Source organism: Artibeus jamaicensis, unplaced genomic scaffold (assembly GCF_021234435.1).
Source record: "Artibeus jamaicensis isolate MK-2021 breed Jamaican fruit bat unplaced genomic scaffold, CSHL_Jam_final contig_384, whole genome shotgun sequence".
NCBI classification, from domain to species: Eukaryota; Metazoa; Chordata; class Mammalia; order Chiroptera; family Phyllostomidae; genus Artibeus; species Artibeus jamaicensis.
The window spans coordinates 8,021,437-8,048,213 of record NW_026521810.1 but is presented as its reverse complement, the minus strand read 5'-3'; the positions used below and the strand labels follow the sequence as shown (position 1 = coordinate 8,048,213).

Below are 26,777 nucleotides of genomic sequence, written 5' to 3'. Positions count from 1 at the left end.
GATGGATGGCCACCAAGGCTTTTCAAGCACCAACAGTCCAGGGAGTGAAATGTGATGTATATTCCGTTCTACACTGGACCTCCAAAATGATCACAGGCTGCTGCCAAATGCAAACCGTAAGCCCACAGGCCATTCTGCTGCTGTGAAAGCAAGCCTGACTTCCAACTGCTTGCTGCGGCATGGACATGATAAGTAGCAGGTTCTCTCTTAAAGCATTTCAAACGAGACAAGGCATTTCATTCACAAATTAAGAGGAAGTGACTACAGGCCAGCATCCAATGAAAAATTTCCAAGGAAACACAGTTGCCTCTTGATCCAGGAACAGGGGAGTATGCTTATGGAGCAGCAGTGACCTGAGACACACTCTCCTGTGCAAGTCGCAATTAGGATTATCGCCACACTTATTTAGCCATTGTAATTAGGGGGCTAGAAATTCTTTTTTTTCAAGCCTGCAAAAGTACTTGTTATTTGAGGCAAGAAGAAGTCTGACTAAAAGGATTATAGTTCCAAGCTGTCAAAATCCAATTGTTAATGGCACTGTTTTTCACTTTGTAGATACAATTCAGTCAGAAAAGGGTATGGAAGTTGTACTTTCCTTGGTAGACAAGAAAACTGGAAGAGACCTCTAATCTACTCAGACTGCTTTACAGACCCAGGTCCAGGCTGGTCACACCCTCGCTGGTTCATCTGCAGGTGGTTGACATGCCACTGAAGGGCATGGGCCATGCCACACTACTCAAAGGAAGAATGAGGCAGAATGGACAGCAGCAAGTCACTTGGGGAAGAGCAGGCACTCACAGCTTCAACACTCTTTGTTGAAAGGCCTGAAGAGTTCGCCAAGACACAGATGCTCTAGTTTCTGTGGTAGCTGCGTGAAGTGCTTACCTGTGTTTTTTGGACTATAAGACGCACTCCCCCCAAATTTGGGAGGAAAGGGGAGAGTGTCTTATAGTCCGAATGTATCTCTACCTTTACATTAGTGAAATATTATGTTATTTATGCTATTAAATATTTTACCACATTTTTTGGCTTCAAAAATTTTTTTCCTCTAAAACCTAGGTGCGTCTTATGGTCCAAAAAACGTGGTAATTCCCCGTTGTTAAAAGTAAAAAACCTGATAATTCTCAGCAATGTGTTCAGGTGTCACAGACTTGGGATCACGACCAAACTGCTCTGCATGGGGAACCAGATCAGAACCTGAGCTGTGCTTTTATTGCACTTGTCAGCTATGGCTTTGCTTCTGGGATCCTCTAATAGGGAAGGGTCCTCAGGGTTGGCCCAGGGCCTGTCAGGAAAGCTGAGAGAACTGTAGGCAGTCACCACAGTGCCTTTGGAATGACAACACTGGGTTAACTTCTGGAGAGTACAACATGGCTGGCCACAACTGCTGTGCTCCACAGACCAGGCCGAAGGGCCATGACCGGCAACTGTAGATTCTTAAACTGGCAATCAGGAAACAGAACAACTCAAAAGTATCCATTTAACTAGTTTTGCTTAAAAACAAAACAAAAGCAACTAATGAACAAGAAAAAACAAAGGGCAGTAAAAAAGCATAACTCAGTATGTAGAGGTTTTATTTCAAGTTACTTCACAGGCAGAGTGGAAGGGCTGCCACTTTTATCAGGGGTCACCTCTGAGAGGGACTTAGCCAAGACATGGGACAGCTGCAGCCCAAGGAGACAACCCCACTAGAAACAGAAGAGGAAGGAGGACAAGGCACAGGAAACACTAGTGTTCAGAGAGCTCTGTGAACTTAAAATTTTTCAGACTCAACCGGAGAAAAGATGCTACGGTTCTTGACTATCACAGAGTATCAGCCAACCAAGGCCTACAGTGCTCAGTAGCAGGAGACAGTTCCTGTCAGAGATATCTGGGTGACCTAAAAAATCCTCCAAATCATTGACTCCTCCTGCACTAACCCTCAACATTGCCCACTTACCATGGTAACAACTAATGCTGACATCTGCTAGGAGAGATGTCACATTATACTGGTGCTCTACATTTGCTCCCAGTACTGAACTTCCAGACTGGCTCATTTAACAAATGAAACAAAACCCAGGTCAGATATGTTTTCTTTTTTCAAGCATATTTTATAGATTATGCTATTACAGTTGTCCCATTTTTTTCTTCCCCTTTCTTCTCCTCTACCCTGCACTTCCCCTCCCACCAGCATTCCCCATTCGTTCATGACCATGGGTCATACATATAAGTTCTTTGGCTTCTCTATATCCTATACTGTTCTTAACCTCCCCGTCTCTTTTGTTCCTACCATTTATGCTTCTTATTCCCTGTACCTTTTACCCTATTCTCCCCTTTCTCCCTCCCCATTGATAACCCTCCACGTAATCTCTATTTCTGTGAATCTGTTCCTGTTCTAGTTGTTTGCTTAGTTCATTTTTGTTTTTGTTTTTATAGGTTTTGTTGTTGAGAGTTATGAGTTTGTTGTCATTTTACTGTTTGTGTATTTGATCTTTTATTTTAGAAAAGTCCCTTTAACGATTCATATAATAAAGGCTTGGAGATGATGAACTCCTTTAACTTGAACTTACATGTGGGCAACACATTGTTGTATTGTGGTGCACTTCCCACACTACCCACAAGCAAATTAGGCCCTTCTGGTGCTGATTGCTGAGTAGGTGTGTATGTGTATGTTCTAGGACCCTGTGGGTCTGTCCAACAAACTTTCCTGTGAGGCAGGGAGTTTCTCTTCCTGCTGCAAGTTGCACAGGTTTTACAGCCAGAGGTTTTGAAGCTTTCTTTTCCAGCCCTGGAACCCTGGGTTGCATGACATGTGTTGCTCCCCAGTTGTTTCTCCTGGTTTACCTGCATGCAAATGTGGTCTGCCATCTACTGCCTCACTGGCCCATCATCTCCACCTGGGTTGCCCATCTCCACCCCTCCTACTAATCTGGATGAATGTCTCTTCATTAACTCCTTGGTTGTCAGACTTGTTGTCAGAGTTCAATTTTATGGCAGTTACGATTATTTTTTTGTTTTAAATTTGTTGTTGTCCTTCTTTTGGCTGTGTGAGTAGGCAAAGTGTATGTGTCTACCTATGCCTCCATCTTGGCCAGAAGTCTCGGATATGTTTTGATGTGTCAGGGGAAGAGCCCTGAGTACCTGCCACAAAACATCAATATTGTCAAATCTTCCATGTCACATCTACTGGAATAAGTCCACTTTGAGTTTAATTCCTTAATTTATTCAATTAGCAAATATTTGTTGAGGAGCTACTCTGTGGTGGGTGCACACTGCCAGCGCCAGGATGTAGCTCCCTGAGCTGCTCCCTGTGCCAGGGTTCAAGGCTCCATAACACTCCTTCTAATACTCTGACACTATGAACCTCGTCAGAGCACTGTCCTCCCAGGCCTCTAGGGCCCTTTCCTCCCACTGTTGTCCCTATCAGGGGGGCTCATAGACCTTTACATACTCACCTAGCCCCACCTTTCATTAAAGGCACTTTTGACTCCACCATCAAGCTAGGCCCAGCCACCCCCCAAAACACCAGTCTGCCTTCTGCTCAACTTCTGGGAACCAGCCACAGCTACTGTTCTGTTCTTTGCTACCAGGACACAATCTTGGGCCATGCCACCAGATGGGTTGGCAGGACATGCAATTCCTGACTATCCATCACTCCAACCTCCAGTTCAAAGAACACAAAGAACCATCAATATAGTGAATTAGTATACACATGACCTTGAATCCAGTCTGATGTAAGTCAACCCTGTTTAGTTGGTAGCTGCTCACAACAACACAGCTCCCCACTCAGCAGTGTGTGTCCATGGCCAAACCCTACTGTTGAAGCTATGGTCTACAGCTATGCTGTGGAGTTAGTGTGCAGTCTTGGGTTGCTGTTTATGTTGGCACAGGCCAACTTTGCCACTAGATTGTAGTCATATTGACTGGGGACAGTGTTTTTTCTTTGTATTTTTCAGAGCACTTAGTAAAGGATACAGTGTTTTTGGTAAGAATCCCTATCCTTTCTCGTTTTTCTTTTTCCTACATATGAAGAAACAGTTATTGAGCACCTAAACATTCTTCTTGCCTCATCATTGGCAGCCCCCAAATAGCAAAAATTTCTTCTGAGTGATATGTAACAGGCTCCTATCATCTGAGTATATGGCTATGCCCTAGCTATTCCAGACATTAACCATGACATGCCCCAAAGTAGTAAGTAATTTCCTTTTAGATCTTCACTCCACAGATAGGCAAGTCTTTCCCAAATATCTGAAACATTATCATCCTAATAGCAGGATGTGAAAGGCAATTAGAAAAGCAGTTAAACATGGTATTAGTCCAAGGACAATTTAATGTAGCCCTAGGAGATGGCAGTCCAGAAACAAACCACCCTCAGTAACCTTGAATCCCAGACCACCTCCCAGGTCTTACTGAGGCCCATTTGCCTTTGGCCCTTTCCCCATTGCCCAGGACTCCTGGAGAAGAACAGGCTGAGCTGGGTAGAGACCTTGCTGTCTGCCTGTGCACTAAACTGCTATTCAGTCATGAGCATTGAGAGAGCTGAATATAACCATCAAATGACTGCATTCTTTTGAAAAATCAGCACACACTTGTATTTCAGGAAGCAATATATAATATTTTAAAGTTATTAAAAAACTATGAGGTGCTTCAAATTCCCAGAGACCTAAACTTATGACAAAGGTCTGGTGAAAGGGGACTTACTACATCTACAAAAGGATTGAAAGTGGTGAAATCAGTACTTTTTGTCTTTTGTCATAATGAAAATATTCCCCATTACTTGCATTAAATTATTTACATACTACTAAGATGTTGTTGTCAAGAGGTCACTGAACACCTGCTGGCTTGATCTGGCCCCACAGCAGTAACTGCTGAGTTGAGTATGAAGCTGCACTCAGTCTTGTGCTATGGAATTAAACACTAATTAAAGTAAATAAAGTCATTCTGCCATCTGGATAAATATCTGACATCTTAGAGACAATGAATATACAAGGTCTCTTTGGAAAAAGTCCAGCCATTGTTAATATAATGAGAATGGTTTGTGAGATATCAATGTAACCTGGCAGCCAAGGAGAGTGGACTGGAATGTACATACATGAACAATGATGACTTCATTGTACTAGTCAGTGGGAGTGGTAGATGCAGGTGAATGAACATGTGTACTGTGTGGTTGTCACATTCAAAATGATTGAGCCAGTAGAGCAACAAATCTGCTTCAAATTTTGTGTGAAGCTTGAACATTCCTCCACAGGAACTATTTGAATGATTCAGAAGGCTGCAGCTATGGGCAGCTGGTGATTGACAGCTTCATTACAACAGTGCTCCTGCTCATGCAACACATCTCATGCAGAGTTTTTTTTGACAAACATCGAATTGCCCAGGTGACTCAGCCCCCCTATAGCCCAGATCTGGTGCCCTGCAACTTCTGGATTTTCCCAAAACTAAAATCACCTTTGAAAGGGAAGAGATTTCAGACTATCTATGAGATTCAGGAAAATATGACGAAGCAGCTGATGGCGACTAGTAGAACTGTATGAGGTCTCAAGGTGCCTACTTTGAAGGGGACAGATATCATTGTCTGATGTACAATGTTTCTTATATCTTGTATCTTCTTCAATAAACATCTCTATTTTCCGTATTATGTGGCTGAATACTTTATGGACAGACCTCCTCATATATGAAGAGGGACCCCCCAAAAAACAAGACTAATCTAGAGGGCAGGTCCCTTGTAGTACAGGCTTTCCCTGCTAGGTGAGTGTTCTAGGAACCCATTTATATCAGTGTAGCAGCTAGCATTGTTGTGAGAGGTTGCATTTGGCTTCAGTGAAATTCGTTTGAACTCTTTCAATGCCATTGCTCATTTCATGATAATGCACCTGCACACACCACACTGAGTTGTTTAGCAGGTTTTAGCCAAAAACAGTGTGACCCCCATGCCCCACCCTCCCCATTCACTTGGTCTCACCCCAAGTGACTTTTTTGTCTCCCTGGATGATAAAAGCCCTCAAAGGGAAATGTTTTGCTGATGTGGAAGAGGAGAAACAAAAAATGGCAAAGCACTAAAAGGCACCAAAATTGACGAGTTCAGAAACTTTTTTGAGCAGTGAAAAGAAATCTTGATAGGTACCATCTTTTTCAGACTCTGAGATGCATCCCCCCACCCAAATTTGGGAGGAATAATGGTTGTTAATGTTGCTGCTGAGTTCTGTTTACATTTATATTGGTGAAATATTATGTCATGTGTGTTATTAAGTATTTAACCACATTATTTGCTTCAAAATTTTTTTCCTATTTTCCTCCTTTAAAACCTAGGTGTGTCTTATGGTCTGAAAAAATATGGTATATTGCATTAAATGGAGAGTACTTTGAAAATGACTGAAGTTTAACGTGTAAGAATAAATATACAATTTTTATAAGTAAATTCTAGGGGTTTTTTTTTGGTCCCCCTTGTAAGTCTCACAAGGGCCATGCTATCTTAAAAAGCAATTTCAAATACCAAGTGTGGGCAACTCTTAGTAGATAGCTCCTACTAAACTCCTACTAAGTACTATGGTACTAGCTCCTGGATCCTCTCTTCTAAGTGGAGAATCGTCAAGTGCTAATTTAATGTGGTCTAGTTGTCCAACATTCCTATAAAAATCCTGAATATAAACCGCCACCATTCCTTCCATGGTAAAAAGCAAGTGCTCCACTAAATTTGCAAGAAGCATTACTTGTGGCTCTGGGTGCTACCAGGCAAGTAGGTGATAAAAACAGAGTCACAGGGATGGAGAAGCAATAGCTAAAAAAATGTTAAAAATACCAGTGAATATAACTTATATAAATCCAGTCTATTTATAAATACCATTTTAAGTAAATTGTATTGATTATGCTACTACAGTTGTCCCGATTTTGTCTCCCCTTTCTCCCCCTCTGCCCTGTACCACACCTCCCACCAGCATTCTTCCCCACCCTCAGTTCGTGTCCATGGGTCATACATGTAAGTTATTTGGCTTCTCCATATCCTATACTATTCTTAAGCTCCCCCTCTCTATTTTGTGCCTACCAATTATGCTTCTTATTCCCTGTACCTTTTTTCCTCATTCTCCCCCTTCCCACTGATAACCCTCTAAACGATCTCCATTTCTGTGACTCTGATTCTGTTCTAGTTGTTTGATTAGTTTGTTTTTGTTTTTGCTCTTTTTTACAGTTCACTTTTCGAGAGTTGTGAGTTTGTTGTCATTTTACTGTTCATAGTTTTTACCATCTTCTTTTCTTAGATAAGTCTCTTTAACATGTCATATAATAAGGGCTTGGTGATGATTAACTCCTTTAACTTGACCTTTTCTGAGAAGCACTTTATCTGCCCTACCATTCTAAATGATAGCTGTGCTGGATAGAGTAATCTTGGATGTAGGTTCTTGCCTTTCACGACTTTGAATACTTCTTTCCATCCCCTTCTTGCCTGTAAGGTTTCTTTTGAGAAATCAGCTGATAGTTATATGGGAACGCCTTTGTAGGTAACTCTCTCCTTTCTTCTTGTTGCTTTTAATATTCTGTTTATCTTTAATCTTGGGTAACTTAATGATGATGTGTCTTGGTGTGTTCCTCTTTGGGTCCAATTTCTTTGGGACTACCTGGGTTTCCTGGACTTCCTGGAAGTTCTCCTTCATTATTTTTTCAAATAAGTTTTTAATTTTTTGGTCATGCTCTTCTCCTCCTGGTACCCCTATGATTTGGTTGTTGAAACGTTTAAAGTTGTCCTGGAGGTTCCCAATCCTGTCCTCACTTTTTTGAATTTTTGTTTCTTCATTCTGCTCCAGTTGAATGTTTATTTCTTCCTTCTGCTCCAAATCATTGATCTGAGTCCCGGTTTCCTTCCCTTCACTGTTGGTTCCCTGTATATTTTTCTTTATTTCACTGCATAGCCTTCACTTTTTCCTCCATTTTGTGTCCATACTCAGTCATTTCTGTGAGCACCCTGATTACCAGTGTTTTGAATTCTGCATCAGATAGGTTGGCTATTTCCTCATTGCTTCGTTCTTTTTCTGAAGTTTTGATCTGTTCTTTCATTTGGGCCATATTTCTTTGTCTCAGCACGCAAGCCTATGTGAATGCTTCTTTAATTCCTTGATTGTTGGACTTCCATACCATTTGATTTTCTGGCAGTTCTGGTTGTTTTTTGTTTTTAATTTGTTTCTGTCCTTCTTTTGGTTGTGGGAGGAAGCAAAGTATATCTACCTATGCCTCCATCTTGGCCAGAAGTCCTGAAGCCCAAAGGGTAAGAGTTTTAATGAAATGGTAAATGCAGGAGAATTTTATAAATTTTCTATAGAACAAGTTATTAAAATTGTTTTTCAGCTTTTCCATCACAAAAATTCTCACCTTCCTGTTGTTCTAAGTGAACTCCAGTCCATAACACAAATGCAAGTTGGTCACTGAGCTGCTCTCTGATTCCCATTGGCCAAAACTCTGAATCAACAGAGAAAGAGTAAGCTAGGTATTGTTTTGGGTGAGCAGGCCCACACTATTCAGGCCCAGCATCTATTCAGCCTCCTGCCCTCAACAGAAGCATGTTTTTGTGAAAATGGGTCATGTGAGCTACTTGGGACTAAGTCTCACTTTCACAGTATGGTCCATTCCCTGTTCTGCAAGGACATTCAGGAATGAGCAGGTTTTAGGAGACTAATTATTTTCTTCAAATTCACAAAAGACTGCCCTAGAAACTAAGAAGCCAATTATTTAAACATATTCTCTTCTCACCCTGACTGGTATGGCTCAGTGGGTTGGGAGTCGTCCCACAAAGTGAAAAATCACTGGTTTGATTCATACTCAGGGCACATGCCTGGGTTGTGAGTTCAGTTCCTGGTTGGAGTGTATACAAGAGGCAACCTACCAATGTTTCTCTCCCTCTCTTTCTCCCTTCCTTCCTGTCTCTCTAAATAAATAAATATTTTTTAAAAATATCCTCTTCTCAACAAGTCACTTTCTTGGGGCAACATCATTCACAGAACTCGATCAATGCCTATAATATCTGATCAGAAATAGAAACAGGAAACAGGCTCTTACTACAGTATGATCTTCCCAGAGTGTGATCATCAGAACCCATGTCAGAATCCCCCAATCTGCTTATCAAAATGCAGATTCCTAAGCTTGCCCCAGACGCATTCTGAGAGTGGGCCCCAGGAAAGTAAAAGCATCCCATTACCCTGAATGGGTGGCTCAGTTGGTTGGAGCATCATCCCATACACCAAAAGGATGTAGGTTCAATTCCCAATCAGAGTGCATACCTAGGTTGCGGGTTTGATCCCTGGTCAGGGTGCGTATGAGAGGCAATAGATTGAAGTGTCTCTCTCACTATGATCATTCTCTCTTTCCCCGCCTTTCCCTCTTGCTTAAACTCAAATACATATCCTCCAGTGAGGATTAAAAAACATTAATAATAATAATAATAATAATAATAATAATAATAGCATCCCATCTATTATTTTGCAACAAAGTTTGTGACACTTTAGTCTAGTAGACTAGACAAGAATGTAAACAAATTATTTCTATCTAAAATGTTCTTGGGAAAAAAAGTTCCACGATTTCTGGGAAAATTTCTTAATGCCATAATGTCCCTATTTCTGCCCTAAGGAAATGCATCCCAATGAAGTCAGAGCTCTTTTTCCCCTTCAAAATGTCTAAGAGTCCTTGACATACAATCTTCTAGATACCCATGTCAGGCCACTCTCATTGATCTGGTTCACAGCATTCTACTATTTCTTAGAGCACTGTTTATTTTAGATGCATTTTCATAATGATTGCTTCCTACTACTGACACATAAAGGAAAAAGAAGGAGAAACTAAAATGTACTATGTACCAGCCAACATACTGGACACTTAAATATGTTAATTCATTTTCTCTCATGACAATCGGACAAGTAGGGATGATCACCCCCATTTTACAGATAAGCAATTATATGTAAGATAATTTGTTTTAGAGAAACTAAAGAAATTGCCCAAGGCCACATAACTAATGAGTGATAAGGTCAGGATTCAACTTTGGGTCTGTCTGCACCCAAAGCCCTGATACTCTTCCCACACTGGAACACTGTCCTTATGCACCCTCCTAAATTCTCATAATGTGAGATCTACGTTAGCAGATATCATCTGAGATGTGTTGGTTGTTTTCAGTTTCCTTCAAGGGGCTATACAGACTCATCTCTTCCTGTGATAGAAACCACCCAGTCTAATTCTGATGATGGGCGCTGAGCTATATCCCCAAAGCAGGGCCTAAAGTGACATTCTGGTGAGTAACAGCACACACCTGCTGACTCAGCTGCACTCTGTCTGCCCTGGATATCAGTTCCCACGGGACAGGCCTGGTGGGTTATTAACTCAGACAGCATGCAAGTGTTGGACCTCTACTACCTGTAATTTGTCTCCCTCATCAAACTGTGAACAGAACTATGTTTACCATTTTTATAACCACTCTCCTGGTACATCCCTACTCCTGGAAGATGCTTCTGAATAGGCTATTTCAGAACATACGCTTCTGAAGGAGAGGGGCCTCCTTTTGTCATTATTGTATTCCCAGAGCTCAGCACTGCTCGGCTTTCAATTAACAAACATGAAATGGATCTCCTACCCTGAAACCAGAGCAAGTTTTTGGGGGGGTTATTTTTTTAATTCATTAAAAAATTTTTTTAAACTTTTTTAATTATGTACTCATGTTCAAGTACAGTTGTCTCCATATCCCCACTACCACTCCCCGCCCACCCCAGGTATTCCCCACTTCCCACCCTTGATCATAATCCCCTTTGGTTTTGTCCATGTGTCCTTTATAGATGTTCCTAAAAACCCTTCCCCATATTCCTCCCATTATCCCCTCCCACCTCCCCTCTGGTTACCGTCAGTTTGTTCTCAATTTCAATGTCTCTGGTTCTATTTTGCTTGCAGAGCAAGTTTTTTCAAATGTTACCAGAAGTCTTCACTATTTCTTTTCCCAAGTAATTCGATTTAATTTTTAAAAGTTGAGGGATTTCTCTATGCCTCATGTTTTGTTAGGTGATGCAGGATGCATCACTCAATTATTTCAGTATGATTCTAAGAGATTATATTCGTCATGGAAGACCTGAGCCCACCTCACTACTGCCCTGTGCCAGGAGAGGGCTACAGTGAGTGGTGGGGGTCCTGGTAAGAGGCTGGACTGTAGGCAGGAGTTGAGAATAAAACCAGAAGCCCAGGATACACAGCCACTGTTCAGGAGGGAATATAAGGTTCCCTGCCCTTAACAGGGCTTACTATTTAGTTGGGGAAGGTAGACCTTGACACACATTGGGTGAAGGTGTGCATTAAGGGGAGAAGAGGTGCAGGTGAACAGTTATTAAGTTCTAAACTGGTATTCTGGGGTTATGAAGAGAAGGAGTAACTTTTTAATCATCAAGCAGAAGTATAATTGGCATTATAAGAGTGTGAGGTTCCCTGAATAGGAACCTTGCCTTTTATTCCTTTCAAATCTTCTCCTCAATCCCAGTGAGGCTCTAAAGCACACAGAGTTTAATAAATGCTCATTAACTAACCAGATGACCATCTCATAGCAGCAAAAAGAAATTCAAAGCAACCAACTGTCTGAGGGAACAGGACCTTGGAGATCATTAAAGTCAGCCTTGTCAACTGTAATGTGGCAACAATTTTGGAAGTGCAGCTGGTGCAGCTTCATCCACTGAATTAAACTGGATTCTAGAGAGAAGGAAGGCTACCTCTGAGAGAACTCCCTGCTGTCAGTAAGCTACAAACAGGCACCCATCAGTGCTTCCAAATTAAATTAGAGATTAGAAACAAAGCAGCAATGCCAAGGTCAAGTGATGAGCCAGTGAACTTTAACTATTTAATTAAAGATCACAAGTGTATTCCAAGAATGCAACTTGATTTTTTTCTCTCTAAACATAACAGTTTGAATGTATGTTAAAGAAAAGAAAATCTGGTTTCATAATAGTTAGTTTTAGTCCATGCATTTTTCTCTACCAACACAAAAGAAGGCAGGTTCCAAAGACAGAATCAACCACATTTTTATGGCTACACCTTTTTTGGATTTAATAATAGTAGTGGAATAGAACAGCTTTTCTACTACCATTTGGCCAGGAGAACTGGACAAAAGCAAAGATGCTCTCGGAAACAGAACTTTTTTGTATTACCTGATATTCCTTTTTATTTATTCACTGCTAAGTCTTTCTCATGTCCCATAAGTAAAACATGGTCTTGAGCACACCAAACCTTATTTGCCAGTTTTGCTCCATTGGCAGGGGCTGGCCAGCATGCTGTACTGAGATGGGCCATGGCCAGTACAGGTTCAGTGGAAAGGAGCAAGGATGGATTGATTAATGATAACAGAATGAGTGGGGTGGGCCCAGAAGTGAAAGTGCTACACTGTCCAACACTGATCTCCTAGAACCAGGAGAGGGTTCTGAGCTACTGGTTCTACTGGTGATACATGAAAAAATATGTACACACGTGAAAGTGAAAACTGTGCTCTGATTCTCCACAATTTCTCTCCTCCTTTTATTCCTTCTGTGCAAGTATAAAGTGTAATGTTCTTGCTTGAAGTGGAAGCTCAGAGTTCTGACCATATTGTCACCTGGGCACTCATCATACCACTGGACTGACTTGCATTCCAATCCTGAAGAGCCTGACAGTGTAGGCCATTGAAAGTCCATGTGAGCTTCATCAGTGAGTCCAAATGCTGGGACAACTACATCAGTGATGAAATTTTTTCCTCTGTTTTTCAGCCTGATGCCAGGCCCTCATTGAAACCTTTATAATTTCAGTTTAATATTTTTAGCATAAAACAGAAAGAACCAAACTAAAGATAAAACACCTTTTTCCTTCCTTAGAGAAAGTCCCCAAACCACTAAACTGACCCCTCATTATGGCCCACAGGGCTTTCATAACCTAAGAAGTAGCTCCCCATAGAATTAGGACTGCACCTCTTAGAAATACAGTCCCTGGAAAGCACCAGCAGTTAAAATTATTTCCCAAGATGTAAATAACCCAGCCCCCAACCAGAAGAACCCATCCCAATCTGAAAGCTTCTGAGGATTGAAAATTACCAGGTCCAATTTGCAAATATTCCTACACTATTCAAGTCCGTCACTCAGCCCAGCCTGACAATAGGGAAGAAAGTGAAAGTCATTTCCATAAAGAGCTCCACAGTATAATCCTACTTCCCACTTCCAGGAGACGAGCAGATGCTCCTGGTTTCCTCTAGATAGGTCCCAGTGGCCCACTCCTAGTATCAACCTTAAAAATGCCTCTTCCTCCCATCAGGACACATTTAACAATACAATATTCACTTCCTAGTTCCAAACTCCAGTTCTCATCCATCTTATGAATGCAAATAAACTTGTTAGTATCATGACTACACTAAAAATGTTCTTTATGACAGAGGTTGCATTCCCTGTTGGATCATCTTAGTTTCTAGAACCAATGTCTACAATAAAAGCCCACTTGGAGTCCCAAAAGGAAACTGACATTAACTAAATGCCTATTTTATTTTATTTTTTAAAGATCTTATTGATTTTATTTATTTATTTTTAGAAAAAGCAGAAGGGAAGGAGAAAGAGTGGGAGAGAAATATCAATGTGTGGTTGCCTCTCATATGGCCCCCACTGGTGATCTGGCTTGCAACCCAGACATGTGCCTGGAGTGGAAATCGAACCAGCCACCCTTTGGTTCGCAGCCCACGCTCAATCCACTGAGCTATACCAGCCAGGGCTAAATGCCAATTGTATAGTAAACATTTTCATGTGTGCCAGTGCTTTACTTCTGTTAACAACCACCTAAGGTAAATGTTACTATGTCCATTTTTACAGTCGAGTGAACATAGCTCAGAAAGGTTAGTAACTTGCCTAAGGTCACACAAGTAATTAGTGGCAAAACTAGGGTTTGAATCCAGGTCTAACTCCAAAGTTGATTCAATGTCCAGCAAATATTCTCCCAGAGCCAAGAAAAGAAACACACAAGAACAAGAGATTGTGATAGCTTACATTATTGTTCAGCAAATATTTAGTTCCCTTTCCATACTGTTGTGAGTGGAGACTCCTACCCAACTATGATTGGACTTGGTCATGTGGTTTGTTTTGGTCAATAGAATATTAGTGGATATAACATGAACAGGGGCCTTATTTATGGCTGCATGGTCTGGATTGGCTACAATATTGCTCACGGTATTTGCTACAATAAAAATATACCACGGATAGCAGTAGTTAAAAGAAGACAAATCCATCCTAGAGTACTCAAACTGCCGTTGACCTGTAGACCTGTGATCGAGAAATAATAGCTGAAAATTTTCAAAATTTGGTGAAAACCATAAACAACAGGTCCAAGAAGCTCAGTATTGTCACTGGCATTAGAGGGGAGATTCAGTGGCATGTTTTGCTCTTAAATAGAAATAGAGAGAGGCTTCCAAAGACAAAAGAAGAAATAGAAGAGTGGATGCAGGGAGGATGTATGTTAGTCTTTCCTCAACTTTCAGAGGGTCAGTAGTACCTATTAAAATCACACCTATAAATAGAGGGCATGAATTTCCATCCAGGCTACCATGGGGGAACCAGACTAAGTACAGGCAAACAGAGAACACCGGAGTGCAAGGGGAGCAAAAGGGTTCCCCTTAGGTTCTCAGAAACCTAGGGGAAGGCCTTTACATAGCACCTAACCACAGAATCATGGATTACAGGCAGTTTTCTCTTGATTTCTGAGGAGGGCAGGTACAAATGCTCCATGAAGCTGACACAATAGATACCATGAACCTTAGTCCCCTTCCTGTCCTCTCTCTAAATAGTCTTGATGGTGAAAAAGATTGACCGTGAACTTATTTACCTCCTGGGAGGTAATGCAAAAAAAACTTTAAATGTAATGTACCATTTAGTGTACCAACCCAATGCCCATCTCAAAATACTGGAAAAGCTTTCTATTACCTGAAAAGAACAATCCTGGAAAAACAAATAAGAAAAGATTCAATCTGAGGGGAAATTCTTCCAAGGAATTAATGTCCATAAAAGAATCCAAAGCAAGCACAGAATAAATAAATGATTGTACTTGATGGATCTATTTTTGCCTTTGTAATGAAGAAAGAAACAAGACAAAATTGCTCTCAATTTACAACTGCTTTTTCCTTTTATGAGAGGAGATTAATGTAAGGAATCATCCCAAAATATAAGGCCTAACAGTTGGTCATAATTCGTACATAACTAACTTACTTGTAGATCCTATAACAATTTATTTATCAAACCTATGTTAAGAAAATTAAATTTCTACAAATATGTTATCAATAAGTATCAAATGTCAAAATTAAATGAAATCAGAATTTGTAGCAATGCATTTATCTAATTTATCCAGTCTCTACTAATTTAAGTTGAAATTTCAAGTCCGAAAGATTCTGGGAACTTTAAAGAATATTTATCACCTTTTAAATTGCCACTTGCTAATTGGTACAAATGCAATATTATTTTCTAAATGTTTAAAGGTTTTACTACATTGACAAAGAAAATGAACTAAGCACACTGCTAATTAAGCTCAATCATTTGTTTTCCTTTTATATTGTACAGCTGAACCTACCCAAATCTATACTTATGAACAAGATGGTAGAAGGAGTGAAGAAAAGAAAAAAAGAGAAAGGAAGTAAAATGTATTGGGAGTAAAAAAATTAAAAGCTTAAAATGTCAATGGATATTATGAGGAAGTGAGCAGGCACTGAGTAAGATGGCATAAAAATCAAGCATACACACATTTTCCCCTTAAAAGGTTCAGTCCAACACTTCACAAAAGGAAGGTTTATTCAAAAAATATCAAGCTGGCTGGGATAGAGGTGGAGGGATTGAGCAAAAAAAGAAAAAAGAGAGAAAGAACACATGGACACAGACAACATTGTGGTGATTGCAAGGGGGGAGAGGGAGGGGAAGTGGGCATAGTGGAATTGGAAGAGGGTATAGAGGGATAAACGATGATAAAAAATAAAGTTAAAGAAATAAATATCAAACCCATTTTTTTCACATCTACAAGAAATACACAGGGAAGATAGAAAAACAAGTTAATGCCAAAGGTCATCACTAGAAAGGGAAGACTAGACGGGAAAGGGGAGTGAAGGAGAGCACACAATTCAGAAGTAAGCCTATCACATAGGAAAGTAATATATTATAAAAAGCCAGAGAGATAAATGGTGTGACTACAGGTGTGAGCTACTGGAGAAAAACATCCATTTACATCATACATTACATCATACTTCAAAATAAATCTAGATGGACCAAAAAGACTTTAGTTGTTTTAAACTCAAGCCATGAATAATCAAATGGAAAAGAGATAGAATCACAAAAGTTATAGGATTTACATATTGGATTGCAGATTTTAAGGTTGCATATAAAATGTATCCAAAGTCAAAAGCAAAACTATAACTATGAAAAATTATCCATAAGTAATAACACCAAAGAGTAAATGTCATTAAAATACAGAGTTTATACAATATAAGAAACACAAGGCCCCAACAGATCAATGGACAAAAGACAAACAGGTAATTCACAAAAGAAAAGTATAAAATATTCATTGCCTTTCACTAATAATTTCTTCATTAAAGAAATACACATGGTATTTCATACCTCTTTCCTCTTTTTTTAAGTTATGTGTCTCTGTTTTGGGTTTTGTGCGATTATACATTCTTTTCCAGTATACATGGAACATTCTCAAGGCTAGGCCATATGTTGGGTCACAAAACTAACCTCAGCAAATTCAAGAAGACTGAAATCATATCAGGCATATTCTCTGACCACAATGCTTTGAAATTAGAAATCTACTTCAAAAAGGAAATAAAGCCAAAAAATATGTGGAGATTAGACAACATACTAGTACTAAAAATTGACTGGGTCAAAGAAGAAATAAAGGGTGAGATCAAAAGATATACAGACAAGTGAGAATGACAATACGGCATATCAAAACTTCTGGGATGCAGTGAAAGCAGCAATAGGAGGGAAGTTTGTATCCTTATAGGCCTATCTCATGGAACAAGAGAAATCCCAAGTAAACAACCTAGCACTACTCTTAAAGAACTAGAAAAAGAACAAGAGCAACCGGAAGACAGAAAAGGAAAGGAAATAATAAAAATTATGGCAGAACTAAATGAAATAAAGAACAAAATGATTATACAAACAATTAATACAACAAAGAGCTGGTCCTTTGAAGACATTAATAAAATAGGCAATCCCCTGGCTAGATTCACTAAGGGAAAAAAAAGACTCATATAAACAAAATCAGAAATGAAAGAGAAGTTACCACAGACATCACAGAAATATAAAGGATCAAACTAGAATACAATGAAAGGCTGTATGCCACCAAATTCAATAACCTAGAAAAAATGGTTAAGTTCCCACAAATATATAACCTTCCTAGACTGAATCATGAAGAATTAGAAAATCTAATTGACTAATAATCAGTGAGGAAATTGAAACAACCACAAAAAAAACCTCCCCCCAACTAAAAGTCCAGGACCAGACGGCTTCACTAGCGAATTCTACCAAACATTTAAAGCATATTTGATATCTATCCTTGTCAAACCCTTCCAAAAAATTGAAGGAGGGGCAATACGTCCTAACACATTTTATGAGGCCAATACAACCCCAATATCAAACCCTGGCAAGGATAACACAGAAAAAGAAAATGATAGGCCAATATCTCTGATGAATAAAGATGCAAAAATACTGAACAAAATACTATCAAATTAAATACAACAATATATTTTTAAAATAGAACATCACATCAGGTAAGATTCATTTTAAGAGCACAAGGATAGTTCAGCATATGCAAATCGATCAATGTAATACAACACAATAACAAAACAAAGGATAAAAATCTAATGATCTTATCAATAGATCCAAAAAAAGCATTTGATACAACATCCATTTATGATTAAAACACTCAATGAAATGGATATAGAAGGGAAGTATCTCAACATAATGAAGGCCATATATGACAAACACTCAGCTAATATCATTCTCAATGGTGAAAAAGTGAAAAATTTTCCCGTAAAATCAGGAAGACAAGGATGCCACTGTCACCACTGTTACTCAGCATAGTTCTGGAAGTCCTATCCAGGGTGATCAGGCAAGCAAAAGAAATAAAAGGCGTTGAACCGGGAATGAAAAAGTAAAAGTGTTACTTTTTGTAGATGATATATTCTGTATATGGAAAGCCCTAAAGACTCCACCAAAGAAACTAATGCAAACAATAAACAAATACAGTAAAGTTGCAGGATAAAAAATTAACGTACAAAAATCCATCGCTTTTCTATATACTAACAATGAAACTTCAGAAAAAGAAATAAATAAAACTCTTTTTGAAATTGTGACCAACAATAAAATACCTAGGAATAAACTTAACAAAAGATGTGAAGGACTGAAATCTACAAAGCATTATTAAAAGAGACTAAAAAAGACACAATGAAATGGAAAGATATTCTGTATTCATGAATTGAAAGAATCACCAAAGTTAAAATGGCCATATTTTCCAAAACAATATATATATTTTATGTAATCCCATCAAAATCCCAATGTCATTTTTTAAAGAAATAGAACAAAAAAATCATCAGATTTGTATGGAACCACAAAAGACCCCAAATAGCCAAAGCAATCATGAGAAAAAAGAACAAAGCTGGAGGTATCACCACATGACTTCGAATTATACTCCAGAGCTACAATAATTAAAGCAGCATGATATAGGCAAAAAAAAAAAAAAAAAAAACAGGTGCACAGACCAATGGGACAGAATTGACAGCCCAGAAATAAAACCACACATATATGGGCAAATAATTTTTAACAAAGGAGCCAACAACACACAATAGAGAAATAAAAGCCTCTTCAATACATGGTTTTGGGAAAACTGGAAAGCCACATGCAAAAGAATGAAAGTAGATTGTTTCCATAGTCAAAAAATAAAATAAAAATGGATCAAAGACCTAAATATAAGATCTGAAAATTATTATATAGAAGAAAACATAGGTATTAAACTTATGGGCCTTGGTTATGGAGAACATTTTATGAATTTGACCCCAAAAACGAGGAAAGAACAGGCAAAAATAAATGAATGGGATTATATCAAACTAAAAAGCTTCTGGACAGAAAAAGAAACTGCTAACAAAACAAAAAGTCAGTCAATCAAGTGTGAGTGATATTTGCTAACAACAGCTTTGACAAGGGATTAATATCCAAAATATATAAAGAACTCACACAACTCAACACCAAATGAACAATCCAATTAAAAAATGGGCAGAGGACCTGAACAGACACTTGTCAAGAAGATATACACATGGCAACAGATATATAAACAGATGCTCAGCTTCACTAGCCATAAGGGAAATAAATACAAATCAAAACTACAGTGAGATACCACCTCACACCTGTTAGAATGGCTATTATCAACAAGACAGGTAATAACACCTGTTATTGGTGAGGATGTGGAGAAAAAGGATTCCTCACTTACTGCTGGTGGGACTGTAAACTGGTGCAGCCACTATGGATAACAGTATGGTGGTTCCTCAAAAAATTAAGAATACAGCAACCCTTCTTCTGGGTATCTACCTGAAAAAATTAAAAACATTTACTTGCAAAGATATGTGCACTTTTATATTCATTGCAGTATTACTCAAGGTAGCCAAGGCATGGGGACAACTGAAGTGTCTTTCAATAGAGGATTGGATAAAGAAGATGTGATACGTGTGTGTGTGTGTACACACTACAGAATACTACTCAGCCATAAGAAAAGATGAAATACTGCCATTTGCAACAACATGAATAGATTTCCAGAGTATCATGCCAATCAAAATAAGTCAGATAGAGAATAACAAAAGCCGTATGATTTCACTCATACGTGGAATATAAAACTGAAACCCATAAGCTACAGATAACATTATGGTGCTGTCCATAGGGAAGGGGTGGGGAGACAATCAAGGGTAAAGTGGTCCAAATACATGGTGACAGATGATGATTTGACTTTGGGTGGTGGGCACACAATGCAGTGTGCACATCATGTATCATAGAAATGTGCACTTGAAACCTATATGACCTTATTAACCAATGTTACCCTAATAAATTTAATTTAAAAAATATATACGAATAAAGAAATTCAGATGGAAATAATGAGATCCTATTTTTATGCTAATTCGACTTCAGTGAAATGGGTCTTCCTATATACACTTCTGAGATGAGTTAACTTGCCTTGAAACATCTTTTGGAAAGCAATTCAATGTGAGAGATTACCCCCAAATATTCAAATATATTGATCCAGTACTTTCACTACTAGAAATCAATCCCCCCAAAATCTAAAATACAGGAGGAAATACACCACAAAAAAAGATAAGTGCTGTACCATCTATAACAGCAAAAACAATTAGAAAGTACCCAAATATCAAACAGAAAATGATTAACAAAATTATGCAACACATTCATAAAGTAATGTATTTTAAAGTGTCATTTACAAAACTTTTCTAGAAACATGGAAAGATACTAGCTACAATATTGAGTAGAAAATGTAATATCCAAATTGGTACATAATATAACATTTATGCTTCATTTGTTAAAAATAGTATGCAATGAGAAGATTGGAAGGAAATACTATGTTCAACAGTGAAAATCTTTGGGTGGCAACAATATTTCTTTTCCCTTTTTCTCTGTATTTTCCATCTTGTCTATAATTTGTCTGCAGAGTGTAAGGCAGCCTCATTTCCATGGGCCTGGACTCAGACTCAGCTCTGACTGTTCACAACTGTGTTAACCTCAGAAAACAACTCCAAGGCTGTTTCTCTTCTGAAAAATTGGGATAATCATATCATTTACCTCATATGGTTGTTGGGAAGATTAAATGAGTTAATGTATGTAATGCACCTCGCAACACACACCCCAGCTCTAGCCATCTTAGGAAAAAAACTCTGAAGTGACAAAAATTAAACATTTAGAGAGTTAGTACACTGTATCGCTCTCATTTAATAATCAGAAGCAATATAATGGTTTCTAGGAAATAACTGATATAACCCTATTTACAGACAAAAACAGATGAGAGGGGTTTTTTAAACATTTTTTTATTGTTGTTCAAGTACAAGTTTTCTGCCTTTTCCCCAAACCCCTCGTCACCTCCCTCCCTGGCCCCCTGCCCCAGGTTAGAACAATTGTGTCCTTTACAATTGTTCCTGCAAACCCTTCCCCTTTTCCCCTGAAATTCCCTCCCCTTCCCCCTCTGGTCACTGTCAGCCTGTTCTCAATTTCAGTGTCTTCGGTTATATTTTGCTTGTTTGTTCATTTTGTTGATTAGGTTCCTGTTAAAGGTGAAATCATATGGTATTTGTCTTTCACCACCTGGCTTATTTCACTCAGCATAATGCTTTCCAGTTCCGTCCATGCTGTTGCAAAGGATGGGAGCTCCTTCTTTCTTTCTGCTGTACAGTATTCCATCGTGTAAATGTACCATAGTTTTTTGATCCATTCATTTACTGATGGACACTTGGGTTGCTTCCAGCACTTGGCTATTGTAAATTATGCTGCTATGAACATTGGGGTGCACAGGTTCTTTTGGATTGGTGTTTCAGGGTTCTTAGGATATAATGCCAGCAGTGGAATTGCTGGGTCAAAAGGCAGATCCATTTTTAGTTTTCTGAGGAAATTCCATACTGTTTTCCACAATGGTTGTACCAGTCAGCAATCCCACCAACAGTGCACTAGGGTTCACTTTTCTCCACAACCTCTCATAAACAAAGCAACAAACAACAAGTGTTGGAGAGGTTGTGGAGACAGTCATTTATTTAATATTTATAAATTATACTCTTTAAAATGCCAGAATTTTACACCAACCTATCAAATATTATTTTGGAATCTGAGAAATTGAAAATAGATGGGCTATCTTCAAATGATACTTTTTTGATATAAATGCAGTGAGTGGCAACATAATGTGCAACACATAAATGTGCAACAAGGAAAAGTGAAAGACTGTCTTTCCCACACAGTAGATGAAGATACCAGTTTTCACGTTCAGTCTGAGAGCTCACTTTAACATACCTTTAAACTTCTAAAACATAGCCTTTACTTCCAGGATATACGCAACTATATAAGGCAACATCTTTCCCCCTTTATCCTAGAAATTATGGAGGAAATGAGAATGAAAAGGCAATACAAACACCTTCTTCTGCTAAATTAGGAAATAAAAAAACCCCGAAAAAACAACATCCAGATAAAGGCTCTCCTTTATGTGCTATTTGAAATAGATCATGGGGAAATGGGGAGAAAGAACCAATCAGGAAAAGACTAGAGACCCGTCTCTGAGGTTCCAGATGAGGTTGCAAACCAGAAATTTTCCAAACAAAATAGTCAAGAATTTCTGGGCAGTGTTTGAGTGGGAAAGGTTGACTTTGAAATTTTCATGTTTCTGGGACATTGTGATGGATAGAGGAGGTAAGATATCACATTTAAAATCTGGGAGTCCTCATATTCAAAACATGTGCTCACTGAATGGCAGACCACCCTCTGAGCATTTTATTCTAAGAAAAATATTTTTATATCTAATTTAATTTGTAAGCTTCATAGGGTTGGAAGATGGTACTTACTGAAAATGTAAGCTATGAAGCCTGATATACTGCCTTTTAAACTAAATTTCCAAGGAATACATAGGCCAAAATGAAACCCTATTTACAGTGATTGGCATGGCTTGGGGGGCAACCCAGGTGTGCCGGCAGCCGTAGGTGGATCCCAGGTGTGGAGTAGCGGGTGGACCCACTGAGAGCTGACCACAGTCACACATTTGAGCGCAGATAAACCAGTGAAGGAGTGAAGCAGTGAGACAGACCGTGCAGGCCCCAGTGGCGGAAAGTGGCAGAAGGAACCGCCATTGTCCCTCTCTGACCCCGCCCCCACATACAACTTCACAAACCAGCAACCTGGGTGGCCCCGCCCTGGTGAACACCTCCTCCTATGTAACAGGCACAAACAGATCAAAACATGGCTCAAGAACAACTCAGAGCCCCAGAGCCCATAAATCTAAGTGATGAAGAAATAGCCAAACTTTTGGATGCACAGTTCAAAACACTGGTGATCAGGATGCTCACAGAACTGGTTGATTATAGTCACAAATTAGAGGAACATATGAAGGCTAAACTAATTGAAATGAGTGGAAATGCACAGAAAACCAATAGTAATGGAAAGGAAACTGGGACTCAAATCAATGGAGTGGACCAGAAAGAGAAAAAAATGACCGAACAGAAAAGAATGAAGAAATAAGAATTCAAAAAGAGGGGGAGAGGCTTAGGAACCTTCAGGACATCCTTAAACGTTCCAACATCCAAATGATAGGGGTACCAGAAGGGGAAGAGGAACAGCCACAAGTGGAAAACTTATTTGAACAAATAATAAAGGAGAACTTCCCCAATCTGGCAAAGGCAACAGACTTCCAGGATATCCAGGAAGCTCAGAGAGTCCCAAAGAAGTTGGACCCAAGAAGGAACACACCAACGCACATCATAATTACATTAGCCAAGATTAAAATGAAGGAGAGAATTCTAGAAGCAGCAAGAGATAAGGGGACAGTCACCTACAAAGGAGTTCCCATCAGACTGTCACATGATTTCTCAAAAGAGACCTTACAGGCAAGAAGGGGCTGGAAAGAAGTATTTCAAGTCATGAAATCTAAAGACCTACATCCAAGATTGATCTATCCAGCAAAGCTTTCATTTAGAATGGAAGGACAGATAAAGTGCTTCTAAGATAAGATCAAATTCAAGGAGTTCATCATCACCAAGCCCTTATTATATGAAATGTTAAAGGGACTTACCTAAGAAAAAGAAGATAAAAAAGATGAACAGTGAAAGGACAGCAAAACTCATAGTTACTAAGAACCACGCCTAAAACAAAAACAAACTAAGAGGACAGCTAGATCAGGAGCAGAACCATAGAAAAGAAGATCACATGGAGGGTTAGCAACAGGGGAGTGGGAGAAGGAGAAGGGGGGAGAAGGTACAGAAAATAAATAGCATAGATGACACGTAGAAAATAGATAGGGGGGAGGGCAAGAATAGTATGGGAAATATAGAATCTAAAGACCTTGAAACACATGGACATAAACTAAAGGGGGGGAACGGTGGGGGAGGGGTGTGCAGGGTGGAGGGGAATAAAGGGGGGAATAGAACTGTAACGGCATAATCAATAAAAAGTATTTAAAGAAATTACTAAAAATGAGCAGGAAGGTGGAGGTGGGTGGCTTTCTCAGATGTCTAACTACGCCTTTGTCATCTCACACAGGAACCAGAGCTCCTTCCCTGCTTCTCTCCACAGTGTGTTATCAGTGCCTGACACTTGGCAATTTCACCAGTCCCAAAGAAACTCCCAGGTTTGGGCTTTCTGAGTAACTGTCTAGTGCTGTTTTTCCAATCCACAGCCCTACTTCTTCCTGATTTTGTGACATCATATTCTATGCCTGTTACACTTTCTGATCACATTCCTTGAATGAAAGGGGAGGTTCCTTTGGCCTGTGCAGGGGTTCCTGTGCACCTTGGCCGCCAACAAGGGGCAGTTCAATCCCACACATGCATCATCTACTAGCACTGTTGTCACTGCCATGCAGGACAGCGTCCAGGAACTGTAGGCGTCCTCACCACAGCATCCCGCTGGCCTGGGCAGCAGAGGGCTCTGCCCTGCCAAGAACTGCATCCTGCACTGACAGGCCCTGGGGCCCTGTCTCCAGAAGGTTCCCAAGTTTGTAAACACTATCACTCAGATCACTTCCCTGAGCGATGAGTTTATGACTGGTTGCTAAATTGAAAAATTCACTATTAACATCTATGAACTCTACCCTCATACCACATAAATAATACAAGACACAGTTAGTCCCTACCTAGTGCTTTATTTCCAAGGATACAAGATCATCTGAAATTAAGATACAAAACACACTTGTTTCTCTTTGATTCCAGGTACCTGGAGGGAGTTTTCCTTTCAGTTTCCTTGAATTCCAAGTCACTACACTGTCACCATCTTTTAGGGAGAATGCAGGAAATTCCACACACTCTGTTCTCTCTGCAAACGCATGGAACCTGAAACGTGAAGCGATTTGCAACATTAAGCTGGAGGTGGTATTTGCACATGTCTATTCAGTCTCCCAAGACTGTGAACTTGCTCTTCTGTGCCTTCCCTGTACCTTGTCTGTTCCCACAAATGAGAGACAGGGAGGAGGGAGAAAACAGATAACTCTTCTCTTTATTACAGAGTAACAGCTCAGCCAAATGGTATTTCTTCCTGGATACCCTGTACTTATATTTATTCTCTGTTCCCAGGGTTCAATCACGGCAGCCCAGTTTTGACAAGCCAAGTCCAACGTGGCCCCACAGTGCCCACAGCCCTGCGGTCGGAGAGCAGGCGACAACAGGCACCGGGGCTCATCGGCTCACAGCTGACAGGCTGCAGTTGCTTTAACTCAGCAAATGCACACTTTCCCAGGACCTACATGTAGTATGAATGGAAAGAATTCTTGTGTGGATGGGTTTATAGGGCCCGACTCCTCAAGTGCAGCCCCAGGAGCAGCATCAGCACCTGGGAGCTGGTTAGGGTGCATGTTCCTCCACCCACTCAAATGCTGAGTCCAAACTGGCACTTCAACAAGCTCCCCAGGGGACTCAGGTGCAGGTTGAAGCTCAAGGGGCACTGGTGTAGTGCATGGGTGGTGGATTAAATCACACCTGAAGTCACTTATCTGGAATTCAAACAGTCAGTAATCATAGGAAATTTCTTTCAGATGGGCAGAGGAGACATCTGAGTAATATTTCCCTTGCCCCTCAGGGGTGGCCTGTTGCTAGTCATTTGACACAAAGAGAATCCTGAAGCACAGGTGAGGATGAATGGATGGGTGGATGGGCTGATACTGGGAGAGGTATAGATATCACCTGGGCCATGGAAAGCCTCAGTCCTGTCTATTTCTAGAGTTTCGGGTGATATTCAGATGATGGATTGATGGCAGAGAACAAGCCAACATTGTCCAATGGCCCCTCATGAAGCTGGTGGACTCAATCTGCTTGTGCTTGCCTCCTGCCTGGACCTCATCCAGAGCAGAAATGGCCAGCTTCCTAGCAGGGCAGAGAAGAGATGCTGAGGCTCTTCCTGGCAGGGCCCACACCCTGAGTGCCAAGGCCTTGGTGCCCAAGACTTTCTACTCTCTGACATGTTCTCCAGATTGGAAAAGAGGATAGGGCAGACATTCCCTCTGGCTAACACAGCCCTTCTTGTGCACAAAGCAAATCACCATTAAGTTGGGCTCTTTGGAGAGCTTGCAGAGTACAGCACTGCATCTGATGGCTGCTGGCTCTGCCCAGACACAGCCTTGGGTGCAGGGGTATGCAGACTCCAGGGCCCCTGCAAGCTGAGACACAGGACATGTCCTTACAGTTGGATAATAACTGCACTTTAGCTGGGGCTCAAGAGCCAAAGTGCAGAGAGCTCTATTAGGAACCCCAGGGGCCTAGTGCAGTGAGGAGGAAGAGCACCACTGGCTATGGGTGGGCTCACTGTCCCGGGCAACAGCAGGAATAGGAGGGCTGTCTACACCTCATCCTCTTCTACAGACCTCCATGATGCATGGCCTAAAGATCTGGAACCGAAATGTAGGGGTAAATTGTTAAAATTTAAAGCACTAAAAGTCAGAGTGAACTCCCTGCTAAACTACTGCCTGGCCTCCCACCTGCCCAGAGGGAATGCCCACAGGGCCGGAGAAGAGGGCAAGCAAGAAAGGTGGCCCTGCCAGTTGCCTTTATCTCCAATAGCAAAAGTGGGGCTATG

General features: G+C 40.1%; 1 protein-coding gene across 1 annotated transcript in view; it reads right to left on the bottom strand.

Moving 5' to 3' along the window:
- VWA3B (von Willebrand factor A domain containing 3B) overlaps positions 1 to 26,777 on the bottom strand; it is a 190,688-nt gene that overhangs the window by 125,332 nt on the left and 38,579 nt on the right. The window contains 1 exon segment of the mRNA XM_053664701.1: positions 24,927 to 25,042. Coding sequence (XP_053520676.1) covers positions 24,927 to 25,042 — 116 coding nt within the window.